This window comes from Stenella coeruleoalba, assembly GCF_951394435.1.
Source record: "Stenella coeruleoalba genome assembly, chromosome: 2".
NCBI lineage: Eukaryota > Metazoa > Chordata > Mammalia > Artiodactyla > Delphinidae > Stenella > Stenella coeruleoalba.
In genome coordinates, this window is record NC_137147.1 from 83,096,570 (window position 1) to 83,124,527 (window position 27,958).

General features: G+C 41.2%; 1 protein-coding gene across 5 annotated transcripts in view; it reads left to right on the forward strand.

Moving 5' to 3' along the window:
* Positions 1-27,958, forward strand: part of EIF2AK4 (eukaryotic translation initiation factor 2 alpha kinase 4) — a 114,408-nt gene that overhangs the window by 82,171 nt on the left and 4,279 nt on the right. For 2 of the 5 annotated variants that reach the window (XM_079914486.1, XM_079914488.1), the window contains 14 exons: positions 144-380; positions 1,811-1,886; positions 2,295-2,416; positions 5,155-5,204; positions 6,356-6,524; positions 7,448-7,564; positions 9,131-9,196; positions 12,081-12,251; positions 12,678-12,812; positions 15,803-15,910; positions 16,503-16,631; positions 18,187-18,273; positions 24,140-24,252; positions 27,118-27,176. In XM_079914486.1, coding sequence (XP_079770612.1) covers positions 144-380; positions 1,811-1,886; positions 2,295-2,416; positions 5,155-5,204; positions 6,356-6,524; positions 7,448-7,564; positions 9,131-9,196; positions 12,081-12,251; positions 12,678-12,812; positions 15,803-15,910; positions 16,503-16,631; positions 18,187-18,273; positions 24,140-24,252; positions 27,118-27,176 — 1,639 coding nt within the window. Of the gene's footprint in view, positions 1-143; positions 381-1,810; positions 1,887-2,294; positions 2,417-5,154; positions 5,205-6,355; positions 6,525-7,447; positions 7,565-9,130; positions 9,197-12,080; positions 12,252-12,677; positions 12,813-15,802; positions 15,911-16,502; positions 16,632-18,186; positions 18,274-24,139; positions 24,253-27,117; positions 27,177-27,958 lie in introns of those variants that run through there. The other 3 variants (XM_079914487.1, XM_079914489.1, XM_079914490.1) reach the window with 3 other exon arrangements.

Here is a 27,958-nt window from a genome sequence, read left to right on the forward strand (position 1 = left end):
GATTTCAGAAATACCAGTTAACATGCACCAATTAAGTGGAAGAAGTGTGTCTCTTTTGGACCTGAACCAACCACTGCTTGTCAGGAGAATCCCTGAGCACCCTCCACTGCACCCTTCCCCGGGGTGCTTGGGTTTCGTTGTAGAAATCTGTCATCTCCTGGCTGTTGAACCACGATCCGGCAGAGCGGCCCACAGCCACAGAGCTGCTCAGGAGCGAACTGCTGCCTCCGCCCCAGATGGAGGAGTCGGAGCTGCACGAGGTGCTGCACCGCACCCTGGCCAATGTGGGCGGGAAGGCCTACCGCACGGTGATGGCCCAGACCTTCTCCCAGCGCATCTCCCCCGCCGTCGATTACACCTACGACAGCGACATACTGAAGGTGGGCCTGAGCCGCGCCTCGAAAGAGCTTCACGTGGTCCACAAAAGGGTGGAGTCACTTCCTTGATTTTCATGCAGTCGTTTAATGCCTCCAACATAAGTTCTTTTTTTTTCTAATTGAACTGCAGTTGATGTACAAAGTTGTGTTAGTTTCAGGTGTACTGCAAAGTGATTCATACGGATATTTATGATTCTTTTTTTCAGATTCTTTTCCATTATAGGTTATTATAAGATATTGAATATAGTTCCCTGTGCTCTACAGTAGGTCCTTCTCCAACATAAGCTCTTAACCTGAGGTCTGTATATGCAAAATGTGTGCATATGCATTATTCCAGGAAGAGCCACACTTTTTTTAATCACTTAACTTGAAGGAGTTCCTGACCCAGCGCCTACTAAAGAGATTAAGAAGCAGTGCTTTTAGAGACTGAGCCCTGGCCCAGCCGCCCAGTGCCAAAAATACCCAGCCAGCTCGGATCCAGATCCAGTAGCCAGTAGCTCCCAATGCTGGCTGCACGTCAAAGTCACCTGTGAGGCCCTTTGACAATACAGAGGCTCAGGCCTTACATCTGATCTAGTGACTTGGAATCTCAGTGGGAGGCGCTTCAAGAATCTCAGAGCTCCCAGGTGGTTTCTGAAGCACAGGCAGGTTTAACATTCAACATCTATGTTCAACATAACATTCAAATGCCTTCAACATTTTCTTGTTTAAAAACAAAAACGGTCTGAAACAGTATAGCAAAATGTTAAAATTTGATAAAGTTGGGTGAGTGAATAACATATATTTGTTATATTCTATGTCTCTGTATGCTTAAAATAGAATTTAAAAGAGTAGTAGAGAAAGCAGTGGTAAGGTTTGTGGAAAATCAGTACAGATTTCAGGGGCCAGTTTTTCTTTGCTGGCAATATTAGACATTTGCAGGATTATGGCTGACTTTTTAATTTTGGGGGTTTTTTGCTTATCTATTATTTCTAAATTTTCTATAGTGAAATAGTACTACTTTTATAATACGAAACAAATGAAAAAGACAGTTATTTACAAAATACACAAAGACCTTGAAGCTTTCAAGAGGCCCACTATGAATTACCTTAGAATATGGGAGGGGGTTTGACGCTGTTAGGTGTTTGACTGCTACAGTATCCCTGAAAGTCCTCGGGGAGAATTGTGTAGTACTATATGACTGGCTCTCTCTGAAAGACATACATCAACGTAAGAGCTTGGACTTTAAACCTAGGCAGCCTTCCTAAAGCAGGACATGTTGCAAGACATGTGGTTTCTTCTCTCCTGAATATGTTCAAAAGGGGAATGACTTGCTGAGACCTCTTTTTGATCTTGGGAATAAGCAATGTAATGCCTACTGCAAGCCACAGAAAAGTATGGTAGGGGATCCCTTTGATTAGGCTTTGATGACATTTTAATTGGTCATATCTTAGGGCAGCTTCTCCATCCGTACAGCCAAGATACAGCAACACGTGGGTGAAACCATTATCCGCATCTTCAAAAGACATGGTATGTCCTTTTTAAAAAATTATGTGCCTTCTCAAAAGATGTTTTGTTTCCTCATCAGAAAGTACTATGAATGGATTTGGGTGCAACCATATTTTACTTTTTAAATTCAGTTCTAAGTTGTTGACACCTATGAAATTTAAGCTTATTTTTATAATTCAGCTTGCTGAGGAGAAACACATTTGAATATTACCACCTTGCTGCTAAAATACAGTTGGTTTGTGGAGTCAGAAATAGGACTGAATTAACAAACTTAACCTTAGGTGAGCTTTCCATTTAGAGAATTGAAGATAAACTGCTTTCAGTGGTCCCAGTAGCAGATTACTCAACTGTCAGGTCTGTGTTCATTTTAAGTTGCGTGTGGAAAGAACGAGAACCTGATGGTTAGTTATTTTTTCTCATTTGGTGTAGGAGCTGTCCAATTGTGTACCCCACTGCTGCTTCCCCGAAATAGGCAAATATACGAGCACAATGAAGCTGCCTTATTCATGGACCACAGCGGGATGCTGGTGATGCTTCCTTTCGACCTGCGGGTGAGGCTGGGAACACTCTGTTGACAGTGCGTGTGCCATGCCTGGTCCCAGGGGTGGCACCTGTATTAAAGGATGACCCCCACCATCCCCCCCTAGGCTTATATTCTTAACGTCACCTTTAGGAAACATAATCTTAAAGGAGTTATCAGGGTGAGAGCATTATGGGAATTTGGTAAACATTTGACCCTGTGTACATCCACCTTAGTGCTTGTGACCCTAGAAACCTGAGCCCTGTATTGCAGGTGCCAGGTCTGCATGTCAGTGTTGAGCTTCGCCCGGTGACCACAGCAGGCTAACCTGGCCAACTTAGACACATAAATGGAGTTTTTTTCTTTGTTTATTGGCTAGGTCTTCAGTAACTTTCTAACATGTTAATGTCTAGAACAATTAAATTCTTGTAACAGCAAGCATCTCTGTTAATTATGTGTGAATTTTGCTCATGCTTACTTTCTTATCCCCAGGGTTCCCTTTTGACAGCCATACTCTTACCAGTTGATCACTCACATGGTGTTGGCTGCTAACAAGCCCATCTGTACTGTACATGCATGTAACAGACAAGAGGTTAATACCCCTAATGTACAGAAAGCACTTACAGGTAGAGAGATGAGCAAAGGCTATAACCAGGCAGTTCTCCGAAGAGAAAATGCACAGGGCTGGTAAACTTCTAAAGGATGGCCAGCCTCACTAATAAGGAAATGCAAAGCAAAGGTATCTGAACTTCACCCATCAGACTGTTAAAAATATTTAATTGTCCACAGATGACAAGGGTTCCATGGGTACTTTCATATGTTGCTGATGGGAATGTAAGTTGCTAAACCTTTAGAAAAATAATCTGAAAGTATTTAATAAAATAAATGCACATACTATACCCTTTAAGCTAGCAATCCCACTTTGAGAGATTTACTTAAAGAAATAACACATCAGTATACTAACATTAAAAGGATGTCCATTGACAGTTTATCATAGTGGTCAAAAACTAAAAACTGCATGTTCATCAATAGGAAAATGGTTGAATAATTTATTATGGAATATTAAGGAGGTAAAAGATCAAAATACATATATATTTAGATAGATCCATATCTATATTTGATCTGTAGAAACGTCCATGGTATATTGTTAGCTGAAAAGAAGTATGTTTCAAAGGAACTCTAATATGATTCCATTTTTATTATATAGAGAAAGAAAAAAGTTTAAAAAAGCACAACTGAGCGTGTGAATAAGGTGCACTGTGTGTTTGCATGTACCCAGTATGTGTGAGGTGAATACATGTTCCCACATGCGTGTGAACAAAGTCACATACTAGTTTGTTTGTATCACCAGAGTGAAGTGTCAAAGACTCGAACTTTTGACTGTATTTCTCTGGAGGGAGGTCTGGAATCAGGGCATTGTCTTTTTTGCGTATCTATGTTTTGTTTTATGGTTTAAGAAGAAATTCCTTCCATACCCTCAGATTTAGTTTTTCTTTTATAGTAAGTCAGGTGATTTGGGATTATTTTGAGTGAGAGGTAAGTAGGTAGCATATCAGACACTTGGGCTCTGTTGAAGAAAGGATAGAAGGGCAAACCTTTACATAGCTATACTAAAAACTGGCTTCTCTAGACATTAGGACACTAAAATGCAGATTTTTAAACATCAGCTCTCTTTCTGTGAGCTGATATATTCAGTCCCCCAAAATAAAAAGTAATTGCCCTTTGAGAATTTGACCCATTGATTAATGATATCCTGTCAGATCTCTTGAGGCAATCTGATAATGGTTTTATAAGTTGTGGTGATTATCAGTGAGTGGTTATTAAGAATTTCTTCTGTAAGATCTACAGGAAAGTCAGGAAATTCACCATAAGAGGTAATACCCGGGCTTCCCTGGTGGCGCAGTGGTTAAGAATCTGCCTGCCAATGCAGGGGACACGGGTTCAAGCCCTAGTCCAGGAAGATCCCACATGCCTCGGAGCAACTAAGCCCGTGTGCCACAACTACTGAAGCCCACAACTAGAGAAGCCACCGCAATGAGAAGCCTGTGCACTGCAACGAAGAGTAGCCACTGCTCACCGCAACTAGAGAAAGCCCATGCGCAGCAACAAAGACTCGACTCAGACAAAAATAAATAAATTTATTTAAAAAAAAAAAGAGGTAATACCCATGTTGATTGCATTATTATAAGTGACACTTAAAAAAATTCACAGATAATCAAATAACTTGCACAGACTTTAATTTGGCAGAATAAAAAATTTAGCAGAGTGTGTTTAATAGTGATTTTTTCTCAAATTCAAAAACCTAAGAAATGCACAGTGAATAAGGTTGGAGGTACATCCAGCAGTGCGGTCGGCTGCTGACTGACCAACTCAGGAACATCCCAAGGGGTGTGAATGGCAAGCAGTGCACAGCTTTGTGAATATTCTACACACCAGTGAATTGTAAACTTTAGAAGGGAGAACTCTGTGGTGAGTTACAGCTCAAAGCTGTTATTTAAAAAACGAAAGGTAGGGGCTTCCCTGGTGGCACAGTGGTTGAGAGTCCGCCTGCTGATGCAGGGGACAGGGGTTCGTGCCCTGGTCCGGGAAGATCCCACATGCCGCGGAGCGGCTAGGCCCATGAGCCATGGCCGCTGAGCCTGCGCGTCTGGAGCCTGTGCTCTGCAACGGGAGAGGCCACAACAGTGAGAGGCCCACGTACCGCAAAAAAAAAAAAAAAAAAGGTGGTTGGCACATCTTGATATTGACCTTTGAAACTTTATTTTTCAGGTTCCTTTTGCAAGATACGTGGCAAGAAATAATATCTTGAATTTAAAACGGTAAGAAGCAATGGGGGTTCATTTGGGGGATGTGGGAAAGAAACCAAGGGAGAATGTTTCATCTTCTGTGATCCTTACACAGTAAAGAATTTGGAGTTTAAAGTACTGAGCTTGGAAAATGGTCAAAAAGCCCAGTCCCAGTACCCCTTTCTATGATCAGGACTGGCAGCCTCCCCTTTGAAGGAATGTAGCAGTTGGGTAGGTACCTGAAGCTCCCACAGTCTATTCTGTGCCTTCTAAATGTCCCCAAGTCACATGACTAATTATTTTCACAACCAGTTGCTTGGAAAAACATCTGGCTGTTCTTGATCACAGATGGCCCCTTTTAAAATTTAATTGAAGGGACAAGTGACCAATGGTCTCTGTGTGAAAACTGCCTACAAAGGTAACTGCATAAAAGCTGCTTCTGGAGAAGTGGAGTAAACCCAGCAGGAATGCTGAACGCCAAGGACCTCCAGGCACTTACTGCTGGGGCAAGGTTTGGTGTACATTCAGATACCACAGGAGTCAGACACCAAGAGCTTCATAAATTGGAGCGATATTCCTGTCAACGAGGCAGCCGACCTTGCAGCTCCTTTCCTAAACAAAATCAAAGCTCTTTACATCCTTTTCTTCTCAGTTCCAAGTGAACTATTAATATTCATAGTCCTAAGGTGTGGGGATCACTGTGTAGAAAGCAAACACTTAAGATAAATTTATTTTTGTTTGTAATTTCATCTCTGTTTCAGACATTTAAAAAAAAAAAATTAAGCCCTGTAGTTTAATAGTGGCAACACTGGGAATTGGAACCTAGATCACAGGCAAGACTATTCTGGGCACATCTATCTTTATGTTTTCTTAATCATACTACTGATTAATTTTTTCACATTTGTTTATTTTATCTTATTCAACAATCTCTTACACATATTTAATTCCAGTAAGCCAGCAGTCCCCAACCTTTTTGGCACCAGGAACCGGTCTCATAGAAGACAGTTTTTCCACGGACGGTGGGGGGGTGGTGATGGGGGTGATGGTTCAGGCGGTAATGTGAGCAACGGGGAGCGGCAGATGAAGCTTCGCTCACCCGCCCGCCGCTCACCTCCTGCTGTGCCGCCCGGCTGGGGACCCCTGCAGTAAGCAATGACCTTAGAAACGCGGGTTTCTCTCTCCAGGTACTGCATAGAACGCGTGTTCAGACCTCGCAAATTAGACCGATTTCATCCCAAAGAACTTCTGGAATGTGCGTTTGATATCGTCACCTCTACCACCAACAGCTCTCTGCCCACCGCTGAAATCATCTACACCATCTATGAAATCATCCAGGAGTTTCCAGCACTTCAGGTTCCTTCCCATATCCTAACATCCCAAGGTTATCCCGCTAGATAGAGTCCTCTGCCGAGTGCCTTGGGAAAGCCGCGAACTGCTCCTCAGATGGTGCTGGCGGTGAATCACATTGTTACTCAAGTCCCCGGGAAAGTCTGATGTAGCTTTTGAGACTTGTCTCAAGCTCTTACCTCTGCCTTGACCAGAACGGGTTTTGTTTTTGTCTCTTTGGTTGGGGGGAGGGTGTTGTTTCTCCATCCATTCTTCCAAAATTTGAGGGATTAGCCTAAGATTCCTAGGATGCTTTGAGCATGTTGAGAACCCTCAGCTCCCTCCTACACCCAGGCTCTTAACAACCATTCACTTTGCATAGTCTCTGTGGACTACCCAGCCAGTGGAGGCTGCTGTGAGCACAGTGGTGGCTGTCCTCCGCCTTTCCTCTGCATCCCACACACACACCCTGTTCACCCCGCCACAGTGAACACCCGTCAGTCATGGTGTGCCCCTGTCCAGAAGGACCTCTCTATCCAGCTGCGGTTGGGGCCCTTTCTCCCACTGCATCTGGCTCAGCACACGGCTCGCTACCCTGCAGATGCTCACTGATTGACTTGTGTGCTTATATTCCACCAGCCGGGCTTATAGGTCAGTCACTATTGAACCAGGTCCTCTCCCTCTTTGAAATCTGTGTCGGCTCGCTCAGGCTTTTAAACATAGCTGGAGACCAAAGTACTTCTGATGCGTATAATAAAGTATTAAATTATATTATACTCTGACCACAATAGTGCAAGAAGAATGTATATGAAAAAGTAAACTAGAAGGCAATATGCTAAAATTCAGTCCTTCCGTTGTGTCAGGTTGGTAAATTGGTGATAAGATTCTAGGTTTGGTCATGTGCGTGTATTGCTTTTATAATGAAGATAATAATAATTTCTCTATCCTAGGAAAGAAACTACAGTATTTACTTGAACCATACCATGTTACTGAAAGCAATACTCTTACACTGTGGGATCCCAGAAGATAAACTCAATCAAGTCTATGTTATTCTGTATGATGCTGTGGTAAGCATTTAATTACGTTGATTTGATATTGAAGGATAATAATAATAGTTCATGGGTATTTTCTTAGTGATGTAACCATGAAACTGAATTGGAACTTTTATCTCCTTCCCTTAGTGCTCTAAGGTAAAAGAACCGATTGGCTTTGATTCAGTGAACAATTAACAAGTGTTGGTTGAGCTTTTATTCTGTACTAAGCCTTGTGCTACTAGTGACCTCCAGGGTGTTTTTTTAAGGGTAACTTCTGAAGATTGAATTATCTTATTTAATTTAAAATATAATAGAGTTCTTCACTAACCTACTTCTTGAGGCAAAATAATCACTGAGTAGTTGGTCCTGATACTTGCCAGTAATAATTTTTAAAAAGAGTTAACCATTATTGAACGTATGCCATGCTCAATATTTATGTGCCAAGCATTGTTCTAAGCCCTTTACATGGATTAACTCGCTCTAATCTCACAAGCACTGTTACTGTCCTTTAGAGAGACCAAGAAAGGGAAGTGTTAGTTTTGAGAGTAAAAGACTTATGCCCTGCCCTTATTTCTTCCAACCTGTCTGAGCTTATCAGTAAAGTCATTTATAGACTTGGATTGGTTGAACTGGAGGAGACTGGTTTAGACCTCTCTTGGGGCCTCATTTATCACCTCCTTCCTATGGGACTAGGGCAGCATCACCTCCTGTTACTCTTCCTCATTTAGCCACATCACAGTGTTCGTTACTCTCTAGTATGTGTGCAAAGCCTGGAGGGGAAACGGTGAAAAGCTTAAATAGTATTATATATTACGGCGCCAGGATGGAATTGAATCCTTCTTATCTTTTCTAATTTCTTTTCATGTCAAATATTATTTATTATTATCCTGTTTATTCTAAAATAAGAACATCCAGGAGATTCAATAGCTAACAGTGCCAGACAGCCTATGCTTAAGGAGGGACGAGCAGGGGAAGTCCATAACGGCTTACTGTTTTCTGTACACTAAAAAGCTCAACTCGCTTTTCTTTTGTCTGCCAGGGACACATCAAGGGCCCTAACTTTACTGTTTGCTTCTTTGTGGTTCTTTTCTCCTCCCAAAGTGCTGCTGCTGTTTGGCAGGGACAGATACAACATAGTGTCAGAGAGACGCTGGCGGAAACCCCAGGGATGGTGCAGAGGGCTTCCCATCACTCTTGTTCATATCCTACAGCCTGCCTGCCAGCGTGGGATGGCGCTCAGAGCCTGTCCACACATGGCTTTCATTAGGGGACGTGGATCAGTTGACTCCCTCCCAGCCCAACATAAGCACCCTGGTTAAGCCTGTCCACCTCTGAGTCACCTCACCATTCAGCAAGTGCAGCTCTCCCCTTATTAATTCTTTTATGTCAGGGGTATTCACATTTTAAAACAATGGTAGTTATAGTTTATGTGAATTGTGGAGGGAAAAAACGTTTTTTAATCAGAGTTAATCCATCTTTCATGATGAGGAGCCGTTTGTCCAAAATGAAGGGTACACCTGTCAGAATTAGCCTGGAAATTGTATCTTGTTCAGGGCCAAATTTGGTGACTCTCATTGTTACCTTTTTCTGCCCCATTAGACCGAAAAGCTGACGAGGAGAGAAGTGGAAGCTAAATTTTGTAATCTGTCTTTGTCATCGAATAGTGTAAGTACATTTTAACAATGTGATTACAGCTCTCTCTGTAATTTTGTGGTACCAGAAAATGCCACCAAATTCTCGCCGCAGTGCCCCCAGCTGCCTCAGATAATTTTCCCCTTGAGTGTTGATAGGTGCCATGGCAACGTCTGGGATTCGGGGAAGAGAAGCCAGTGTCATGATCAAAGAATGCCTCTCCATGCTGCCCCTTAATGTGCTGTAATCACCCTGCTTCTCCCTGATCACCAGATCCTTCTTTCTCACACCCCTCGTGAAGGCTGTGCTTGGTGGGGCCTCCTGCTGAGGAGACCTCATACTGCTTGGCCTCTTCTGAAACAGATGCTTCAGGACTAGTTTGAGGCACAGGGCTCTGCAAAGTCATTTGGCTGTCCACCTCCCATGCTTCCCCCCCTGCCCCCTGGTCTTCTAACACCTCAGAGCTGCATTAAAGCTCTTGCTTTTCTGGGCATTTCCTACTCCCAAAATCGTTCATTTGCTTGCATTGGCAATGAGGAAAATCTCACGGGGTAAACAGGTTTGTCATTTCTCTCTGTAGGCATCAGGTTGGGCTCAGATGTTTGACACAGTCACCCACACTTAACTCAGTCCCTGAAAAGCAAAAGACAACAGGGATTTCTTACCTTTTCCTGAATATTTATATAAGAGAAGATTTTTCTTTTTTTTTTTTGCTTTCCCAGAACCCTTCTAGTCCTTGGTCTGACACTCAATTACATAATCCTGTGGTGATGAGCAAAATTCACTTATGGGATAGATTAAAATATGATCGTACGGGGACTTCCCTGGTGGTCCAGTGGTTAGGACTTCGCCTTCCAATGCAGGGGCCAGGGGGTGGGGGTGGGTGCTGGTTCGATCCCTGGTCGGGGAGCTAGGGTCCCACATGACTTGTGGCCAAAAAACCAAAAACATAAAACAGAAGCAATATTGTAACATTCAATAAAGACTTAAAAATATATATATATACGTGATCGTACGCAGGCCAGGCAGAGTCATTCAGATTTTGGGACACCTACAGTGTGTCAGGCACAGTGCTAGGGATATAAAGAGGAGTCAGTTGAAGAGTCCACAGACTGCTTTCAACTTCTTCATTCATATTGGCCTTTAAAAGCCATGAGGGGACCCATACAGCATGTTTCTACCCTCAGCTCTTTAAAACAACTTTCACAGGCACCGTGGTTTAAAGAAATCACTCAGATAGTTTGCAGGTTGGGAAAGTAAACCAGATACATACCACTAGGAGCTCTAGAAATTAAACCAGATTACATTTTAAATGTTAAATATTAGAGGAGATCTTAACAATTACAAAATGACCCAAAGGCATACTTTTCTAATATGAAGAAAAGTATTTTCATAATACCCTAGATGTGTACACAGCACATAGCCTGGGCAGAAATAGTCCTGTGTATAAATGACACAAAGGATCTGCCCAAGAAACTGCCCAGTTCAGTGACTCCTTGCCCAACCAGAGGTTCAAGCCCAAAAGGTTCTTTGAACTAATGTCACATTTCAAAATATTTCACACTTGCTCATGATAGCTGCCTTGGTGGCTAAAATGTCAGCTTCTTTGCTTTTTGCTAAATCTCTACCCACTAGTCATTTGATATTAAGCATTAATTTGAAGTTGTGTGTTTGATTAGTTCAAAATGGAAAAATTAGTATCTAATATAGGCATTTGGTACTTTCATTATTTTAAAAGGGAACTCTAAGGATACTAGAAAAGGGAGGAAAAATATTGCAGGAGAGTTTCAAATATCTGGCCCAGTCTTTGCATTTTACAGATGAGGCACCTAAGGTCCAAAGAGATACGTGACTTATCCCAAGCCACATGGAGTTAGTTGATGACAGGGTGAGAACCAAAATCTGGGGGTGTTAACTCCAGTGCTTCTGGTAGTTTATTAATGGGGTGATATAATGTTAAAATTTATTGAGAAGAAACAATTTTTTGTTAAGAAGAAAAAATAATTTAAAATCAAAGATGTAATTTTAAAATTAAAATTTTTTATCTTTAATATAGTAAAGAAATTATAGATTTTAACGCTTATGAATTTTTTTTAAATACAAGTGATTTATGATTATTAAACAAAGTCTTCATTCAGCTCTTTGGTTCCACGTGCCAACTTATAGATGAACTAGGTTCTGCCTGCATGTAGTCTCAAAGTAGCTATAATTTCGTTTCTTAGTTTCCACTTTAGCCCCTGGGACTCTTTTTTTCTGGTTTTACGATCATAGTTATTTCCTCTTTCACCTGCTGTGCGCCAGGGTCATTATTAGCCACTGTCCCCTCCTGGGGAAGACGAGGAGTACAGCTGGTGAGAGCTGGGATCTGGGGTGAGCTCTGAGCCAGAGAGAAGGAAGAATCGGGGGCTGTCTCTAGGAGATAGTATCCAAACTGCATCTCAAGGCTACAAATAGGAGCTGTTCAAAGCGAGGACAGGGAATTCCTGGCTAATTCAGTGTAGTATTAGAACGAGTCAGACTTTGCCTTCCTGTCCCCCATTGACGTGCCTGTAGTAATGGAAATTCACGAGCATGAGGAAGGCAAAGAGGAGCAATACTGGCCTAAAAATATATAATGGAGGATCTGCTAGTACCAGGGTCTGCTCTGCTGGGGTCAGCATTTGCTGTAAGTGTGTGTGACTAAAAATTAACTCTGAGTAGGTACCTAAAGCACTTCTGCAAGGTGCTTTAGAGTTTTGGAAAAGGATAATCCTTAGTCGGGATTGTGGGAAAGATTAAAATTACCCTTGACCACAAAATCCACCCTTTCGGAGGTACAAAAGCTCTGCCATGCTCCCCTGTGTGTAGGAAACACACTGCAAAGTGAGTCTTTCTTGCCGTGGATTTTGGAAGCTAACTGTGCCTCTTTGCTTTCCAGCTGTGTCGACTCTACAAATTTATTGAGCAGAAGGGAGAGCTGCAAGATCTGACACCAACAATAAATTCATTAATAAAACAGAAAACGGGTGTTGCCCAGTTGGTGCAGTATGGCTTAAAAGATCTAGAGGAGGTTGTGGGACTGTTGAAGAAACTTGGCATAAAGTTACAGGTTTGGCAACTGTTTGATTCTGGCAGCACAGATTTGTAGCATTAATAATAGCACAAGGAGGAAATGGGTTTTATTTTGTAACTGCTAGTAAGTTTTATTTTTCCAGAAGAACGCTGCTTTCTACATTTTGGAACATTTGAAATCTAGTAACAATTTTGGCTTAAATCAGTTTCTTTGCAAGCATCACAATTCCTATTGTGCAGCAATCATTATGTCAGCCTCAGAGAAGTGGTTATTCTTGAAGAGAACAGGGCTTCTCTTACTTGGCAGGCTGTAGTTTAAACAGACCGCGTGCCAGATCTCACTGAATATTTTGTTTATACTAAGTAGATTGTTCTGATGCTGATGATGGAAAACGGTGTCTTCAGCATTGCACATTCTAAATCTCGGGCCCTTGACACGTTTGTATGGCATTTCCCTTGGCAGGTCTTGATCAATTTGGGCTTGGTTTACAAAGTGCAACAGCACAGCGGAATCATCTTCCAGTTTGTGGCATTCATCAGACGGAGGCAAAGGGCTATATCTGAAATCCTTGCAGCTGGTGGCAGATATGACCTGCTGGTGAGGGCTGGCCCTGTGTTTGTTGATGTGTTCTGACTTGATTTCATTTCTTCCTCGACTCGTTATTTTGAAATTTTTCAAAACTACAGAAAAATTGAACCACTGGTATAATTGAGCACCTATACATATTTCACCTAGGAGTAGAAATGTCTTGTGAACTACATTTGTAATGTTTTCAGCTTTTATTTAAACAACTATAGGTTTACAGGATGTTGCAAAGATAGTACAGAGAGGTCTTGTATATATTTTACCCAGTTGCTTCCAAAAAGCTGGCATAACTATAATAAAATACCAAACCCAGGAAGTGGACATCCATACACTGTATGTGTCTAATTCTGCGCCATTTTTATCACATGTACAGATTCCCATAACTACCACCACAACTAAGATACAGTACAAATGGAATATAGAACCTTACCTCCGTGTCCCTTACCCCATCCCCCATTTATAATTGTCTTAAATATTTCCTCAGCATACATTGAGGTCCACATCAGACAGTGTTGCGCTTTTTGCTTCCAATGTCAAACTCTGAGGAACTCAAGAAAGTCTGCTGTATTTACCCAAAATTTGGGGGTTCTGATGAGAAATCTGCTGTTATTTGAATTATTTTTCCCGTATAGGAAAGATGATTCTCACTCGATGCTTTTAAGATTTTTTTTTTGTCTGTCTTTAGTTTGAAGTTTAATTATGATGTATCTTGGCATGACTTTCTTTGGATTTGTCTTGTTTTGGATTTTCTCAGGTCCTTGAATCTATAGGTTTGTCTTTTGCTAATGTGGGTCCCCCACCAAGCCCCAGCAGGTATCAGAGAAGGCTAAATGGGGAGCCAGGATTTTCATATCTGCCTGGGGGCAGTGCCCCCCACGCCCCCACCAGCAGAGTCAGTGGAGGCCAGGATCCCCGACTTCCACCCACACCCAAGCAGTAACAAGGTCCCCCCCCCTGCTGGGGCGGTGCCAGAGGAGGCTGAGTGGGAAGCTGAAACCTTCACCACTATCCAGCATAGTATCAGAGGAGGAGTGTTTCAGGCATTATTTCTTCTACAGTGTTCTCAGCTTTACCTTCTTTTTTCTCTCCTCTAGGACACTGATGACACAAATGTTATGCTCCTGTGGTTCTGGGACATTCTGCTTTACAGTCTGTTTTCTCTGTTGTTTAGATTGATTTTTATCTTCAATTTCTCTATTTCCACTGTTATCTCCGTTTATGCTATTGGGCCAATCCAGTGAATTTTTTGTCTTCTGCTTCTTTGCTGAGACCTTCCGTTGTTTTTATTTGTTTCGAGCCTATTTATAATGCTTGTTGTAGCATTTTTATGCTGGTTGCTTTAAAATCCTTGCCAGATAATTCCAACATCTATGTCATCTTGTTAGTGCCTGTTGATTTTCTGATTCACTTTGAGATCCTGGTTCCTGTTGTGATACGTGATTTTCAGTTGTATTCCGGACATTTTGAGTCTTACGTGATGAGATTGTGGAACTTCCCTAGATCTTCTGGTTTAGGAGGTCTCCTCTGATACTGTACCGGGGGGGCGGGGCAAGGGAGGGGGTGGCATTTTGCTGCTGTCGGTTGCGGGTGAAGATCCAGGTTTCTCACTCGGCCTCCCTCTACATCCGGAGCGTGGGACGGGTGCCTTGTTACCGCTTCACACACACCTCCACTGAGAGTATAGTGGAGGGGTGGGGGCATGGGGGAGCTGGCAGGTGGCCTTGTTACCGCTGGATAGTGGTGAAGGTTCCAGCTTCCCACTCAGCCTCCTCCGGCACTGCCCCAGAGGGGAGGAGGGCCTGGTTACTTCTTGGGTGTGGGTGGAAGTCGGGGATCCTAGGGGTCCTGGTCTCCACTGACACCGCTGGGGGAAGCATTACTCTCAGGCGGATACGAAAGCCCTGGCTCCCCATTTAGTTTTCTCAGACGCCGCCCTGCTGGGACTTGGCGGGGGCCTCCTTACATCTGGGAAAGGGTGAATGTGTTGGCCCACACTCAGCCTTTGTGAGTGGGAGTGTCTGTGCTTTTTCTGTGATGTTTGACTGGAGCAGGGCAGATCTTGTCTAAAAGTTTTCTGTCTTGCTGGGTTGCCCCTTTCTTGGTCTTTTGACCAGAGACAGCAGCTTTGCCTTGGGGCTCTCTTGTTTGTTCTCCTCGGCGTTTCTGGGTTGACAGTTTCTCCAGCACCCAGTCCAGAGTATATGAGGCAAAAACCAAACCCAGGGAACTCACCACATGTCGTTCCTCAGATCCCATGGTCCCTGGTCAGCCTGCCATCTTCTCTCCACTTTCAGAGTTGTCTTATGTTTGTTTTATATGTAATGTCCAGGGGCTTTAGCTTAGCAGGAGGAATAGGGAGAAATGTACCTACCCATCTTGGTCTAGAACCTATGTATGCAACTTTAAATTGTCTAGTAACATAAAGTAAGTAAAAAGAAAAAGGTGGAATTAATTGTAATAATATATTTTATTTAACCCAATATATCCAAAATAATATGTAAGCATGTAATCAAAATTTTTTTAATTATTAAGGCATTAATTTTACATTTTTTTCTACATCTTTATAATTAGCACTTATTTAACCCAGTATACCCAGAATACTATTTCAATGTATAATCAAACATTTAAAAATTATTAAGGAGCTAATTTACATTCTTTTCCATTCTGAGTCTTTGCAACCAGTGTGTTTTACATATACAGCACATGTGAATTCAGATTAGACATTTCAAATGCTCAAGCCCCATGTGATTAGTGGCTGCCAGATTGAACAGTGCAGAGCTAGATGCAACATTCATCAACATTCACGAAGTGACATGTGTGCTTGCTCTTCTCTCTTGCTACACACACACACACACACACACACACACACACACACACACACACACAAACTTTATTTTGTTGAACCCTTTGATAAGTTGCTGTTAGAGTGCAAATCATTGCTTTTCCTATAATCACACTTTCGTCTCCATTTCGTAAGCAGAGCTGTGTGTCTCTCTCCACAGATTCCCCTGTTTAGAGGACCACAGGCTCTCGGGCCAGTTCCTACTGCCATTGGGGTCAGCATAGCCATAGACAAGATAACTGCTGCTGTCCTCAACATGGAAGAACCTGTAAGTTCCAGCTTTGCTTCCCAGTGTGCTTTGAGATGTCTTTCATTTTGTAGTCATACACATGGAGCCTCAGATGTGGTAGCTATAGACTGAGGTTTTGGGAGATTACCTTTGCCGTGCGTGAGAGACAAGCCTAAGTCTTGGTGTGAGTACTTAGCCTCTGCTTTTAGCTGGGGGACCTTAGTCCACTAGCCTTACTCTCCTCCTCTGTAATATGCTATGTAAATGTGAGATATTACACTTGTTAGCAGACTCACATCAAAGCCCTTTGTTCATAAATACAGCTGTACTCTACAAAGCTAGAAATGGTTTTTTCCCTATGTTTCAGGCAAGATTAGTTTTCCCAGAGAAAAAGAATGTCTTTCTGATGACTTAGAAATAATTTCAACTACTCTATCTTAAAAGACTAATATAAAAGTTTTTTGACTGTGTCTTTTTTTTTAACCATGTCATTTGAAGCGAAGTCTTTTGCATTTATGTCACTGTACACAATTTTAAGATGCCTGTTTTCACATGAGCGCTGCCTCCTTGGCCTCACATATATGCCCACAGTCTCCCTCCTCTAAATGTAATCACTCTGTTTCTGATACAGGTTACAGTAAGCTCTTGTGACCTCCTCGTTGTAAGTGTTGGCCAGATGTCCATGTCCAGGGCCATCAACCTAACCCAGAAACTCTGGTCAGCGGGAATCACAGCAGAAATCATGTATGACTGGTCACAGGTAATGAGACAAAAAGCACCTGTGAGTGGAGTGCACAGAGTCGTGGCTTCAATAGCAAATCATCCTCTACGGCTTTAGTTTCTGCCAAACTCTTCATCTCTGTGGATTCAGTTGCTTCCTCTATGAGTTTCTGATTGTTGCCGTAACAAATTACCATAAACTTAGTGGTCTAAAACAACACTTATTTATTATCTTACGTTTCTGGAATTCAGAAGGCTGAAATCAGTTTCACTGGGTTAAAATCAAGGGGTCTGATAAGGCTGGTTCCTCCTGAAGACATTAGGAGCAGAATCCACTTCCTTGCCTTTTCCAGCTCCTAGAAGCCTCCTGCATTCCTGCTCATGGCCCCTTCCTCCATCTTCAAACTCAGCAGGGTAGCATCTTCTTTCCTCTCTACGCTATGCTTCTGTCCTTCCATCTCTAACTGATCCTCCTGTCTCCCTTTTACCAGGACCCTTGTGATTATACTGGGCCCATCCAGATAACCCAGGATAATCTCATCTCAAGATCTTTAACTTTATTCAATCTGCAAAGTCCCTTTTACCATATAAGGTAACATAGTCACAGGTTCCCAGGGATTAGGATGGGGACATCTTTATGGGGCCATTATCCAGCCTAGCACACTTCCCAAAGGCATTCTGTGTTTAGTGTGTTTGTAGCTTTATATCTTCAGACCTCCCACAGCAGGCCTAACACTTGCTTTGGGTTCCACACCCAGAGTGAGGAAAATGGCACCGCTGAGCACCTGCCTACCCTTTAGAAAGGGGGGCCTTTCGACGACTAACTTCTGTACAAGCAGATCACAGAAGGGGCTGCACTTCCAGGTGGTCCTCCGAGTTGTACACACGTTCAGCCACACTCGTGGTGCCCCAGAGAGTGAAGAGATGCCCAGGGAAACAGAACCCCGCCCTCCCACCTGCTTCTTCCACACTACCTGCCAAGAGCTGCTGCTGTCCATTTTTGTATGTGTTACGTAAAAATTGATATCAGAAGTATGCTGAGCAATAAATTGTAGTCATTTGACAGAACAGTGTCCTGTGCCATTTGTTTACTTGTTTCATAAATTGTTAGAGAAGTGTTCTGTCCTAAAGTAAAATTTCAAGCTCAGTAACGGTGACTTCAGCCCTGCACAGGGGCATCCCCTGCAGGCTTCTCTGCTCTGATGCTTCTTTGCTTTATGCTTCAGTTCTGCTTTTCACCTTCTACTATTTCTTTTGTTGCCTTTGCTTTCCCCAAAGGCCTTTTCACTCTGCGTGTGTGTGTGTGTAATTTTTGGCACCTTCTATCAAGATGTGAAGCTTCTGAAAACCTCTTACTGTGTCCTGACCACATTGAATCGCATGGCCCCTTAGAACAATAGTGAAAGCAAGGAAAGCAAAGGAAGTCTTATTCCTCCTTTGAATTCTGTACTCTTCTTGCTTAATATTTAAATATTTATATAAACCCTGAAATCAGCACGTTTAGTTATTCACTTTGAGAATCCACTGAACACAGTGTTTTCATTCTCGTTAATTACTTGAAGCTGTTCCAGCTGCTCTGTGCTTATTTGTTTCAGTCCCAAGAGGAGTTACAAGAGTACTGCAGACATCATGAAATCACCTATGTGGCCCTTGTCTCCGATAAAGAAGGAAACCATGTCAAGGTAAAGACCAGAGGAAATCTTTCACAATTCAACAGTCAGATTTCCCAAACAGTATTAACCGTGGAGCACCCAACCTTCCCACTGAGGTCCTGCCCTTAGTTGTGGGGTGGAAATACATTATTTCATTCTCCTTTTGAATTGCTAGGCCTGTTTTTGGAGAAGGTGTATAAAATAAGGAAGAGAGAATCTGAATCTAAACACTTTTTTTTGAACTCAAAAAAATATAAAAATTAAAACACTATGGCTAGTTTTTTTCCCTACTTTTTTCCCCTTGTTCCCTTTGACCATCTAAGAAAATAATAACTATAGCTGATACTTGCTGGTCAGCATATCCTCTGGCTACTTCCTAACCAATTCTACTATGTTGCATTTAACTAAAAATGCTCATCCCACTACTGGGCATGTACCCTGAGAAAACCATAATTCAAAAAGAGTCATGTACCCCAATGTTCATTTGCAGCAGTATTTACAATAGCCAGGACATGGAAACAACCTAAGTGTCCATTGACAGATGAATGGATAAAGAAGATGTGGCACATATATACAATGGAATATTACTCAGCCATAAAAAGAAATGAAATTGAGTTATTTGTAGTGAGGTGGATGGACCTAGAGTCTGTCATACAGAGTGAAGTAAGTCAGAAAGAGAAAAACAAATACCATATGCTAACACATATATATGGAATCTAAAAAAAAAAGAGGCTCTGACGAATCTAGGGGCAGGACAGGAATAAAGACGCAGACGTAGAGAATGGACTTGAGGACACAGGGAGGGGGAAGGGTAAGCTGGGACGAAATGAGAGAGTAGCACTGACATATATACACTACCAAATGTAAAACAGAAAGCTAGTGGGAAGCAGCCGCATCGCACAGGGAGGTCAGCTCAGTGCTTTGTGACCACCTAGAGGGGTGGGATAGGGAGGGTGGGAGGGAGATGCAAAAGGGAGGGGATATGGGGATATATGTATACATATAGCTGATTCACTTTGTTGTACAGCAGAAACTAACACACCATTGTAAAGCAATTATACTCCAATAAAGATGTTAAAAAAATATATACCCAACCAAAAATAAATAAATAAAAATGTTCATAAATATATCACCTCATAACCTTTATTTCTATTTTTAAAGGGAAAAAAATCAACATATTTTCCCCTTGTTTTTCTCCAATAACGTCTTTGTCTGGTTTTTATAGCAGAGTGATGTTGGCTTCATAAATTAGTAGGATCTTCTGTTCTCTGGATAACTTTGTGTAGAATCGGTATTATTTCATCCTCAAATATTTGGTAAAACCACAGGGGCCTAGATAAAGAGCTATCAGATTGCCTCTTTCTCCTTAAATGAGTTTTGGTAGTTTGTATCTTTCTCAGAATGTTTCCATTTCACCTAAGTTTTCAGATATTCCCTTTCACTATCTGTAGGATCTATAGTGATATCCCCTCTTTCATTCCTGAGATTGGTAATTTATGTCTTCCCTTTTTCTCCCCTGATCACTCTGGCTGGAGATTTATCAATTTTGTCTTTTCAGAAAACTAGCTTTTGATGTCATTGACTTTTCTCTATTTTTTGTTCATTCGTTTCCTCTTTTATTGATTTCCATTCTTTTTTTTTTCTTCAATCTGCTAAATTTGGATTTAGAGACAGTCCCTAACTGAAGTTTGCTTTGTATCCACTCCGCCAATCCCTGCCTTTGAATTGAAGTGGTTACACCATTAATATGAGGTGCAGTTATTGAAATGGTTGGGTTTAAATCTACCATTTTACTATTTGTTTTCTGTTTGTTCCAACTGTTCTTTTCTTCCATTTTTTTCTTTTCATGCCTTCTTTTTAGATTGAATAGCGTTTATTCCATTTTATCTCTACTATTGGTTTACTAACTATAACTCTTATTTTTGGTGGGATTCTTTTTAGAAACTTCTCTAGAGTTTATAGTATACGTCTTTAACATATTACATTCTACCTTCAAAAATATTATATGCCTTCATATATTGTTGTAAGAACCTTAAAACAATATTTCCATTTCCCCTCTATCATCCTTTGTGCTATTGTTGCCAATATTTTTCTACATATGTTATTAACTTCATAGTACATTGTAAGTATTTTGCTTTTAATTAGTCAGTTATCTTTTAAAGAGGTTTTAAAAGAAGGGAGGAATGTCCTTTATATTTACCATTTCTAGAACTGTTTATTCCTTTGTGTTCAGCCAGCTATCATTCTGATTTCATTTTCTTTATGCCTGAAGAATTTCCTAATATTTCTGACTAGTGATGGTAATGAATTCTCTCAACTGTTACTGGTCTGAGAAAGTCTTCATTTTACCTTCATTTTTGAGAGGTAATTTTTCTGTGTATAGAATTCACAACTTACATTTGTTTCTTTTTGCACTTTGAACACAGGTTTTATTGTTTTCTGACCTGATAGTTTCTGTTTAAAAGTCTGCTTTGATCCTCTGTTTATAATGTTTCTTTTTATTTTCTGGCACCTTTTAAGGTTTTCTTTTGTCACTGGTTTACTGCAGTCTGAATGTGACGTGCCTCAGTGTGATGCTCTCTATGCTCTAATACTTGGTATTAGAACTGTAGATTTGAACTGTAAATTTATAGTTTTCATCAAATTTGGAAACTTTTCAGACATTATTTCTTCAAATATTGTTCTGTCCCTTTTCCTTCGGGGACTCTGATTACAGTATGTTAATCATTTGCTCTTGCCCCTCACTGAGGCTCTGTTTTTGGTGGGTTTTGTTTGTTTTTTCTCGCTCTCTATGCTTTATTCTGGATCATTCACATGTTTTCTGCAATATCTTAAATGCTATTAATCCCATACAGTGCATTTCTTGTTTCAGATATTGTAGTGTTTTCATCTGTACAAGTTACATTTGTGTCTTTTTTTTTTAATGTCTTCCATTTCTCTCCTCATCACGGTTCTTGTTTCCTTTATATTCTTTATAAGATTTATAATAGTCACTTTTAATTCCATCATCTTGACATTTCTGGTCTGTTTCTGTCTGTTGATGTTTCTCCTGGTTATGAGTTGTATTTTCCTTCTACTTTGTATGCCCAGTCATTTTTGGTTGGTTGTTGGACATTATGAATTTTACATTTTTTGGTGCTGGGTTTTCTTATGTTCCTGTAACTACTGCTGGACTCTGTTCTGGGATGTAGTTAAGATCCTTGGATTCTGTTGACCAGGCTTGACTTTACGCTGCCCGGGCAGCCTTTAGTCTAGGTCTAATTTAGCCCCACTCCAAAGGCAGTGCCCTTTGGAGGATTCAGCCTGAGGCCCCATGTGTCATGAGGTCTCTCTACTCTGGTAAGAACAAGAACTATTCCTGGCCCTGTGGATCTCAGAAATTATTATGCCTACTCATGTCTGCTGGTTGTTTCCCCAGCCTTGGATAGTTCCCTCTCACCCATGCACAGATCACTTCTGTTTCAAAGATGTGAGTGGACTTCTCTGCAGAGCTTCAGAAATCTTTCTTTCTCTGTGTGTAGCTCCCTCCTCTTCAGTCCTCTGCCCCACAGTTTCTAGCCATCGTGGCCTCCCTAAACTGCAGTCTCCCCAGCTCGGCAAGACTCCTGGCCTCTGTTGAGCTTCCTCCTCCGTGCCCTGCCATCTGCAGACTTCCTCAGCACGGTGATCTGGGACACTTGTAGACTCACTTTGTTTGTTTCCCTCCTCTCGGGATAACAGTCCTCCACTGGTTGTTGTCCAATGTCTGAAAAACATTGTTTATATATTTTGTCTGGTTTTCTAGTTGTTTAAGGTAGAAAGGCAGTTGTTATAGTAGTTACTTCTTCATGGGAAGATTTGTAAGTCCCCACTACTAGTCTGCTTGTTAGTCACAAAATCATAAATGACCCTAAGTCCTACCGATCAAGCCCCTTCCAGAGCAGTGATTGTTCCTGTAATATTACCAAAAGATGATCGTCTAGCCTCTGCTGGATAATTCCAGCATCGTAACCCACTGCTATAATGATTAGCAAATTTTAAAAACTTGAATCAGAATCTGCTTCCCCAAATTTACATTCACTGGTCCTAGTTCTGCCCTCCAGAATGGTCAATATAACAAGTCTAATTCTTCCTCCTTCTCTTACTACCATCACATAAATTTTAGGAGACCACTGCCATGCCACTTTAAGTGTCCTCTTTTCTGGTTTAAACATTCCAGTTACTTAAGCCATTCCTCATAATGTGATTTCCAAATCCTTGACCCTCCTAGTTAACCTCCTCTAGACACACTTAACTTTGTCAATGTCTGTCCTTAAATGTGATACTAGAATTCTACAGAGTGCTCTAAGCATGTTCTGACTAAATGAGGAGGGTCTGTGACCTCTCTCAATCTAGATAACATATTTCTCCTAATACAGCCTACAAGTGAACTAACTTTAGCAACCATGCAGTTCTTTTGGCTCATCCTGAATTTATCATCAACTAAAACCCACTGGCCTTTTCACAGTCCTCACCATGTCTGACCAGCCTTCTACAATGAGGCTTGATGACAGGACTTCATATTTATTGCTGTTAAATGTGATGTTGTTCATTTTAGTACATTGTTCCAGCCCATCCAGCTCTGTTGACTCTTCTGCCTCTGTTAATGGTGGGTCAATAGTATCATCTTCATATTTGAAGAGCAAGACATCACTTCATTCACCCACTTAGCAAGTGCATTATTAAGCATTCACAGTATAGGAGGGATTGAATTTAGGGCCACGATGGATGCAGGGACATTTAAGCCACAGGTCCTGCTGTCAAGGCTCCTGTAATCCAGCAGGGAACAGAAGACATTCATGCACGATTGTGAGCTCGAAAATGCTCAATGCCATGGGAGTCCAACAAGAAAGTTCTCTGAGGTTTCATCAGCCTGAGAGGTTACTACAGAGGTAGCAGGGAAGTCTTCAGAATGGAGGTGGGATTAATGCTGGACCCTCATGGATGGGCAGGATATAGGTACATGCTAAAAAGGCCTTTTAAGCAAAGGAATAGCAGTGGTAATGTAGTTCTTTCAGTAGAATTGTCCCAAAGATAGAGGCAGGCCAGCAGAGAACTCTTCTGGTATTACCCTGATTAGTCCATTTGGGGTAAAGCAGGATTGTGGAGAAGGGTACTTCAGCAGGAGAGAATGGTTCTAGCTAGATCAAGGAGAGACAGAATGCCCAGCCAAGGAATTTGGACTTGTTTTAGCAGTTAGGGGGGAGCCAGGGTATGTTTTTGGACAGAAGGGGACATCAGGGTGTATATGAGAAAAATTCATCTGCAGGGATATGTAGCATGGAATGGAGTGAGGGATACTTGGAGATGCAGTAGCTGAGGGCAGAATATCAGGCTATCCCAAGCCAAGGCAGGGTGCTGGCCATGGGAGTGAAGATGAAAAGATAGGCACTGTAAAAGTGGGATGACTGGACTAGGGTTTGGAAAGGAGGGAGCAAGGAGTTGTAGAAACCTTGGTGACTGACCCGAGATGTTTAAGAGGGAAAATATGGGAAAGAATCAAATGAAATAGGAGCTGGTTTGTCTTGGCCTTTTTTTTTTTTTTTTTTCTGTCATCTATAATCTATTCTGATCTAGACCAGGGTTTCTCAGCAGCCGCATTTTGACATTTGGGGCTAGATACTTCTTTGTGGGGCTGCTGTCTCGTGTGTTGTAGGATGTCTAGCAGCATCCCTAGCGTCTACCCACTAGATGCCAGTAGCGCCCCCCTCAGCTGTCACAACCACAGGTGTCTCTAATCATTGCCAGATGTCCTGTGGGGAGCAAAATCACCCCTGGTTAAGAGCCATCAACCTAAACTGTTGACTTAGTAGACTTACTATAGTACTCTTCAGCCTGTTGGCTTCAGAAATGATGGATCTGTTTCATTCTTTTTAAGGTTAAGTCTTTTGAGAAGGAAAGGCAAACAGAGAAACGTGTGCTGGAGTCTGATCTCGTGGACCATGTTGTACAGAAACTGAGGACTAAAGTCAGTGATGAAAGGACTATCAGGTAACTTAGTAAACAAAAGCCCAGAAAACCAGCTGCAACTGCCTATCTAGAATTACCATACATTTATTTTAAAAGTCAGTTTGATCCTTTTGGGAAATAAAGATGAGTCAGGTTAACTTATATTGAACCATTCTATTGCTTCTGAGTAACTCAGCAGTTTAAGTATATGACTCCCTACGTAAGACTAGTCATAACTGACTTTCAACATTTGTCCTTCATAACATGTCAGAAAAAATTTTATCATTTTGAAAAGCCTAAGGAACCAAAATCTATCTGCCATTACCTTATTTGGTCTGTTAATCAGTGAATTTCAGTAGTGTTTTGTCAGTGGTTTTGAAAGATCTAATATTCTGGGAGATTATAATATTCTAGGAAAAGATCTCACATACTCATCATAGGAATGCAAATTGGTTCAACTCTCTGGATAGGAATTTAACAAAGTTAAAAGCCTAAAAACTAAAACTTAAAAAAAAAAAAAATTGACCCAGCAATTCCAGTTTAGGAATTTATAGTAAAATTATTCCATAGGGGTATGTACAAAGATGTCTATCAAGGCACTGTTTATAATAGCAGTTCTCAAACTTTTTGGTTTCAGAACCCCTTTATACCTTTAAAAATTATTTGAGGACCCCAAAGAGCTTTGTTTATGTGGATTATATCTATCAATAACTTCTATGTTAGAAATTAAAATGTAAACATTTAAAAAATACTTATTTTAAACAACAAACTCATTACATGCAAACCTACATAACATTTTTTAATGGAAAATAACTATTTTCCGGGCTTCCCTGGTGGCGCAGTGGTTGGGAGTCCGCCTGCCAAGGCAGGGGACACAGGTTTGATCCCTGGTCTGGAAGGATCCCGCGTGCCGCGGAGCAGCTGAGCCCGTGCGCCACGACTAGTGAGCCTGTGCTCTAGAGCCCGTGAGCCACGACTACTGAGCCCGCGTGCCGCAGCTGCTGGGGTCTGCGTGCCTGGAGCCTGTGCTCCGCAACGAGAGAGGCCACTGCGGTGAGGGGCCCGCACACCACAACGAGGAGTGGACCCCACTCGCCGCAACTGGAGGGAGCCTGCGTGCGGCGGCGAAGACCCAATACAGCCAAAAATAAAACAAAACAAAATAAATTTATTTAAAAATAAAAAAAAATAACTTTTCCAAAACAAAATAAATGTAGTAAGAAAGAATGGCATTGTTTCACATTTTTGCAGATATTGTTAATGCATTGTTGTACATTTTTGTAATCTCTAATGCTTTAGTAGAAGAAACTATATTGTCTTGTCTGGTTCTGCATTCAGTCTGTTGTGATATCACACATCCTGTAGTCTCTGGAAAAGTCCATCACACATTAATGAGAGGATAAGAATAAAAAGGATAGTTAACATTTTAGGATTATTGTGAAAATAGTTTTGACATTGCAGATACCCTGTGAAAGGATCTCAGGGGCTTCCAGGGGTCTCTGGACCACACTTTGAGAATCTCACTTATAATATCACAATATTATAGAAGACTGTTCCAATTACAGTAAATACAGTGAAATACTGTGCAGCCTTTAAAAATATTATGGTAAAGCTGAGTTTATTACAAGGAAGGGTGTCCACAAATAAGATGTATGATATCCCATTTTTGTTTCAACCAAAATATATAGCCCATACATAGAAGAATGTGTGCAATGATGGACCAAATTTTTAAATTATAGTTATTTCTGGTTAGTGGGATTACAAGGGATCTTAATTTCCCTTAAGCTTTTCTATATATTTGTAACTCCTGTATTTATGCTCATAATCAGAAAATACAGTACTCTACTTTTTTTGGCTTATATCCGTGATTCTCAACCAGCAGGAGTTTTGCCCCTCAGAGGACATTTGGCCATGTTTGGAGACAGCATTTTTGGTTGTTAAACGGGAGGTGCTGCTGCTATCTAGCAGGGACCAGGGATGCTGTTAAACATCCTGTATTGCAGAGGACTGACCCCCCACCCCCACCCCAACAAACAGTTACCTGGCCCAAAATGTCAATAGTGCCAAGACAGAGAAATCCTGGCTTATATAAAATAAATGTTCCTGCTTGCTTCTCCGTCCCCGGCCCCGACCCTGCCCGTATGCACCTAGCTTGACTACATTCACCATCAGGCTTTTTCTAAGAGAATATAATGTTCTTGAAGTCACTAGGTATTAGGATTAAGAATCCAAATCAAAGGCAGAGGTTTAGAAGGAAAAACAAAAAATAGTCAACTAATTAATAGTGACTATTAGTACTAGTACAGGCAAACATCATTAAGACGCTTAACAGGCCAGATGGGATTTAGTTTTAGCAGGGAAAGGTTTAAAATCTTTCCTCCATGTGAATGTTTATTTCCCTGTTTTCCCAAGATAGAGTGCTATTATGTCTCTCAAAGGCTATAAATTAATTCAGTCTTTGAAAGAACATCCATTCAACAGCTTTTGAAAGAATCTCATTTACTAAATGTTCTCCTGTGGGTGATCACCAAGGTTGCTGCCATAATGAAGGCGGGGCATTGCTAATGTTTCCTTGTATTGTGAGGGGAGCAGAAAGAACACCCATTATATTTCATTGAAATTAGCTTCTTATGTTGGGCCAGTACTTCACACCCAGCTGAATAAATCAGAATGTTGTCTCTAGAATGTTAATTTGAAGTGACAGCCTTGATAATTTTTATTTGCTCTTAACCAAAAGCAGAATTAAGTGCAAATTTTTTTGTTTTTCCTCCACTAATAACCAATATTTATTAAATATTTTTATATTTAATAGAAAAAAGCCTCCCTCTAAGTATAGCTCACTGTAAATTATCTGCGTTTTGTCTTAATGACTGTTTATTCTAACTGTTTTTGTTTGCTTGTTTTTAGAGAAGCTTCCGATAATCTTGCAGTACAAAATCTGAAGGGGTCATTTTCTAATGCTTCAGGTATAATTACTAATTGTAACCTAAACATAATAATGCTTGTGTGTGTGTGTGTGTATGTATGTGTGTGTTTGCTCTAAATACTTATGACTGTGGCTAACTCACTGCATCAGAAATGTACTCTTAAAGTAACATATACACAGTTATACCAAATGGAATTTATCCCTTTGAAACCCACATTCTAGAAAATGATAAAACCACTGGGAGTTTGGTGACTCTTTTGGTCCTGATATATCTCTGTCTTATTTTTACAAGTGGTTTAATCTTCCTTTGATTCAGTTTATTATATAGGTCAAATGTAGATACGTTTTCCCCATATGGAAGATTGAAGAAAAGCATTTTGAAATGCCTTGGAGAAAGACACTATACATTTGTTTTCATGAAAGCCAAGAGGGAACAGTGGTGATAGTTACGCCTTTAGTTTCACCACATCTGTCAGCCTGACTGAAAAATGTCCCAGTGAAGTCCACGAGAAGACATACTTGGCTTTTAACAGAATTGGGTCTTCTGGGTTCATTTCTGTTAGCAGATTTTGTGCCACCATCAGATTTCAAATGCTTTGAGGAATTTAAAGAAGTATTAGAGTTTGGGAAACACTGTTTGATTTTTTTCTTAGGTTCATGAGGTTTGGCTCATACTGCCTCTCTATGCCTTTGTCACCTCCCACCTGAGGAAAGAAGGCTGGTGATCTTGACAGAAGTGTCAGAACTTCTGGGGGTTGGGTGGGGTTCTGGACTCCTTCTGGTCAAGTGCAAGCAGTTGCAGAGATAGAACACAAAGCTCAG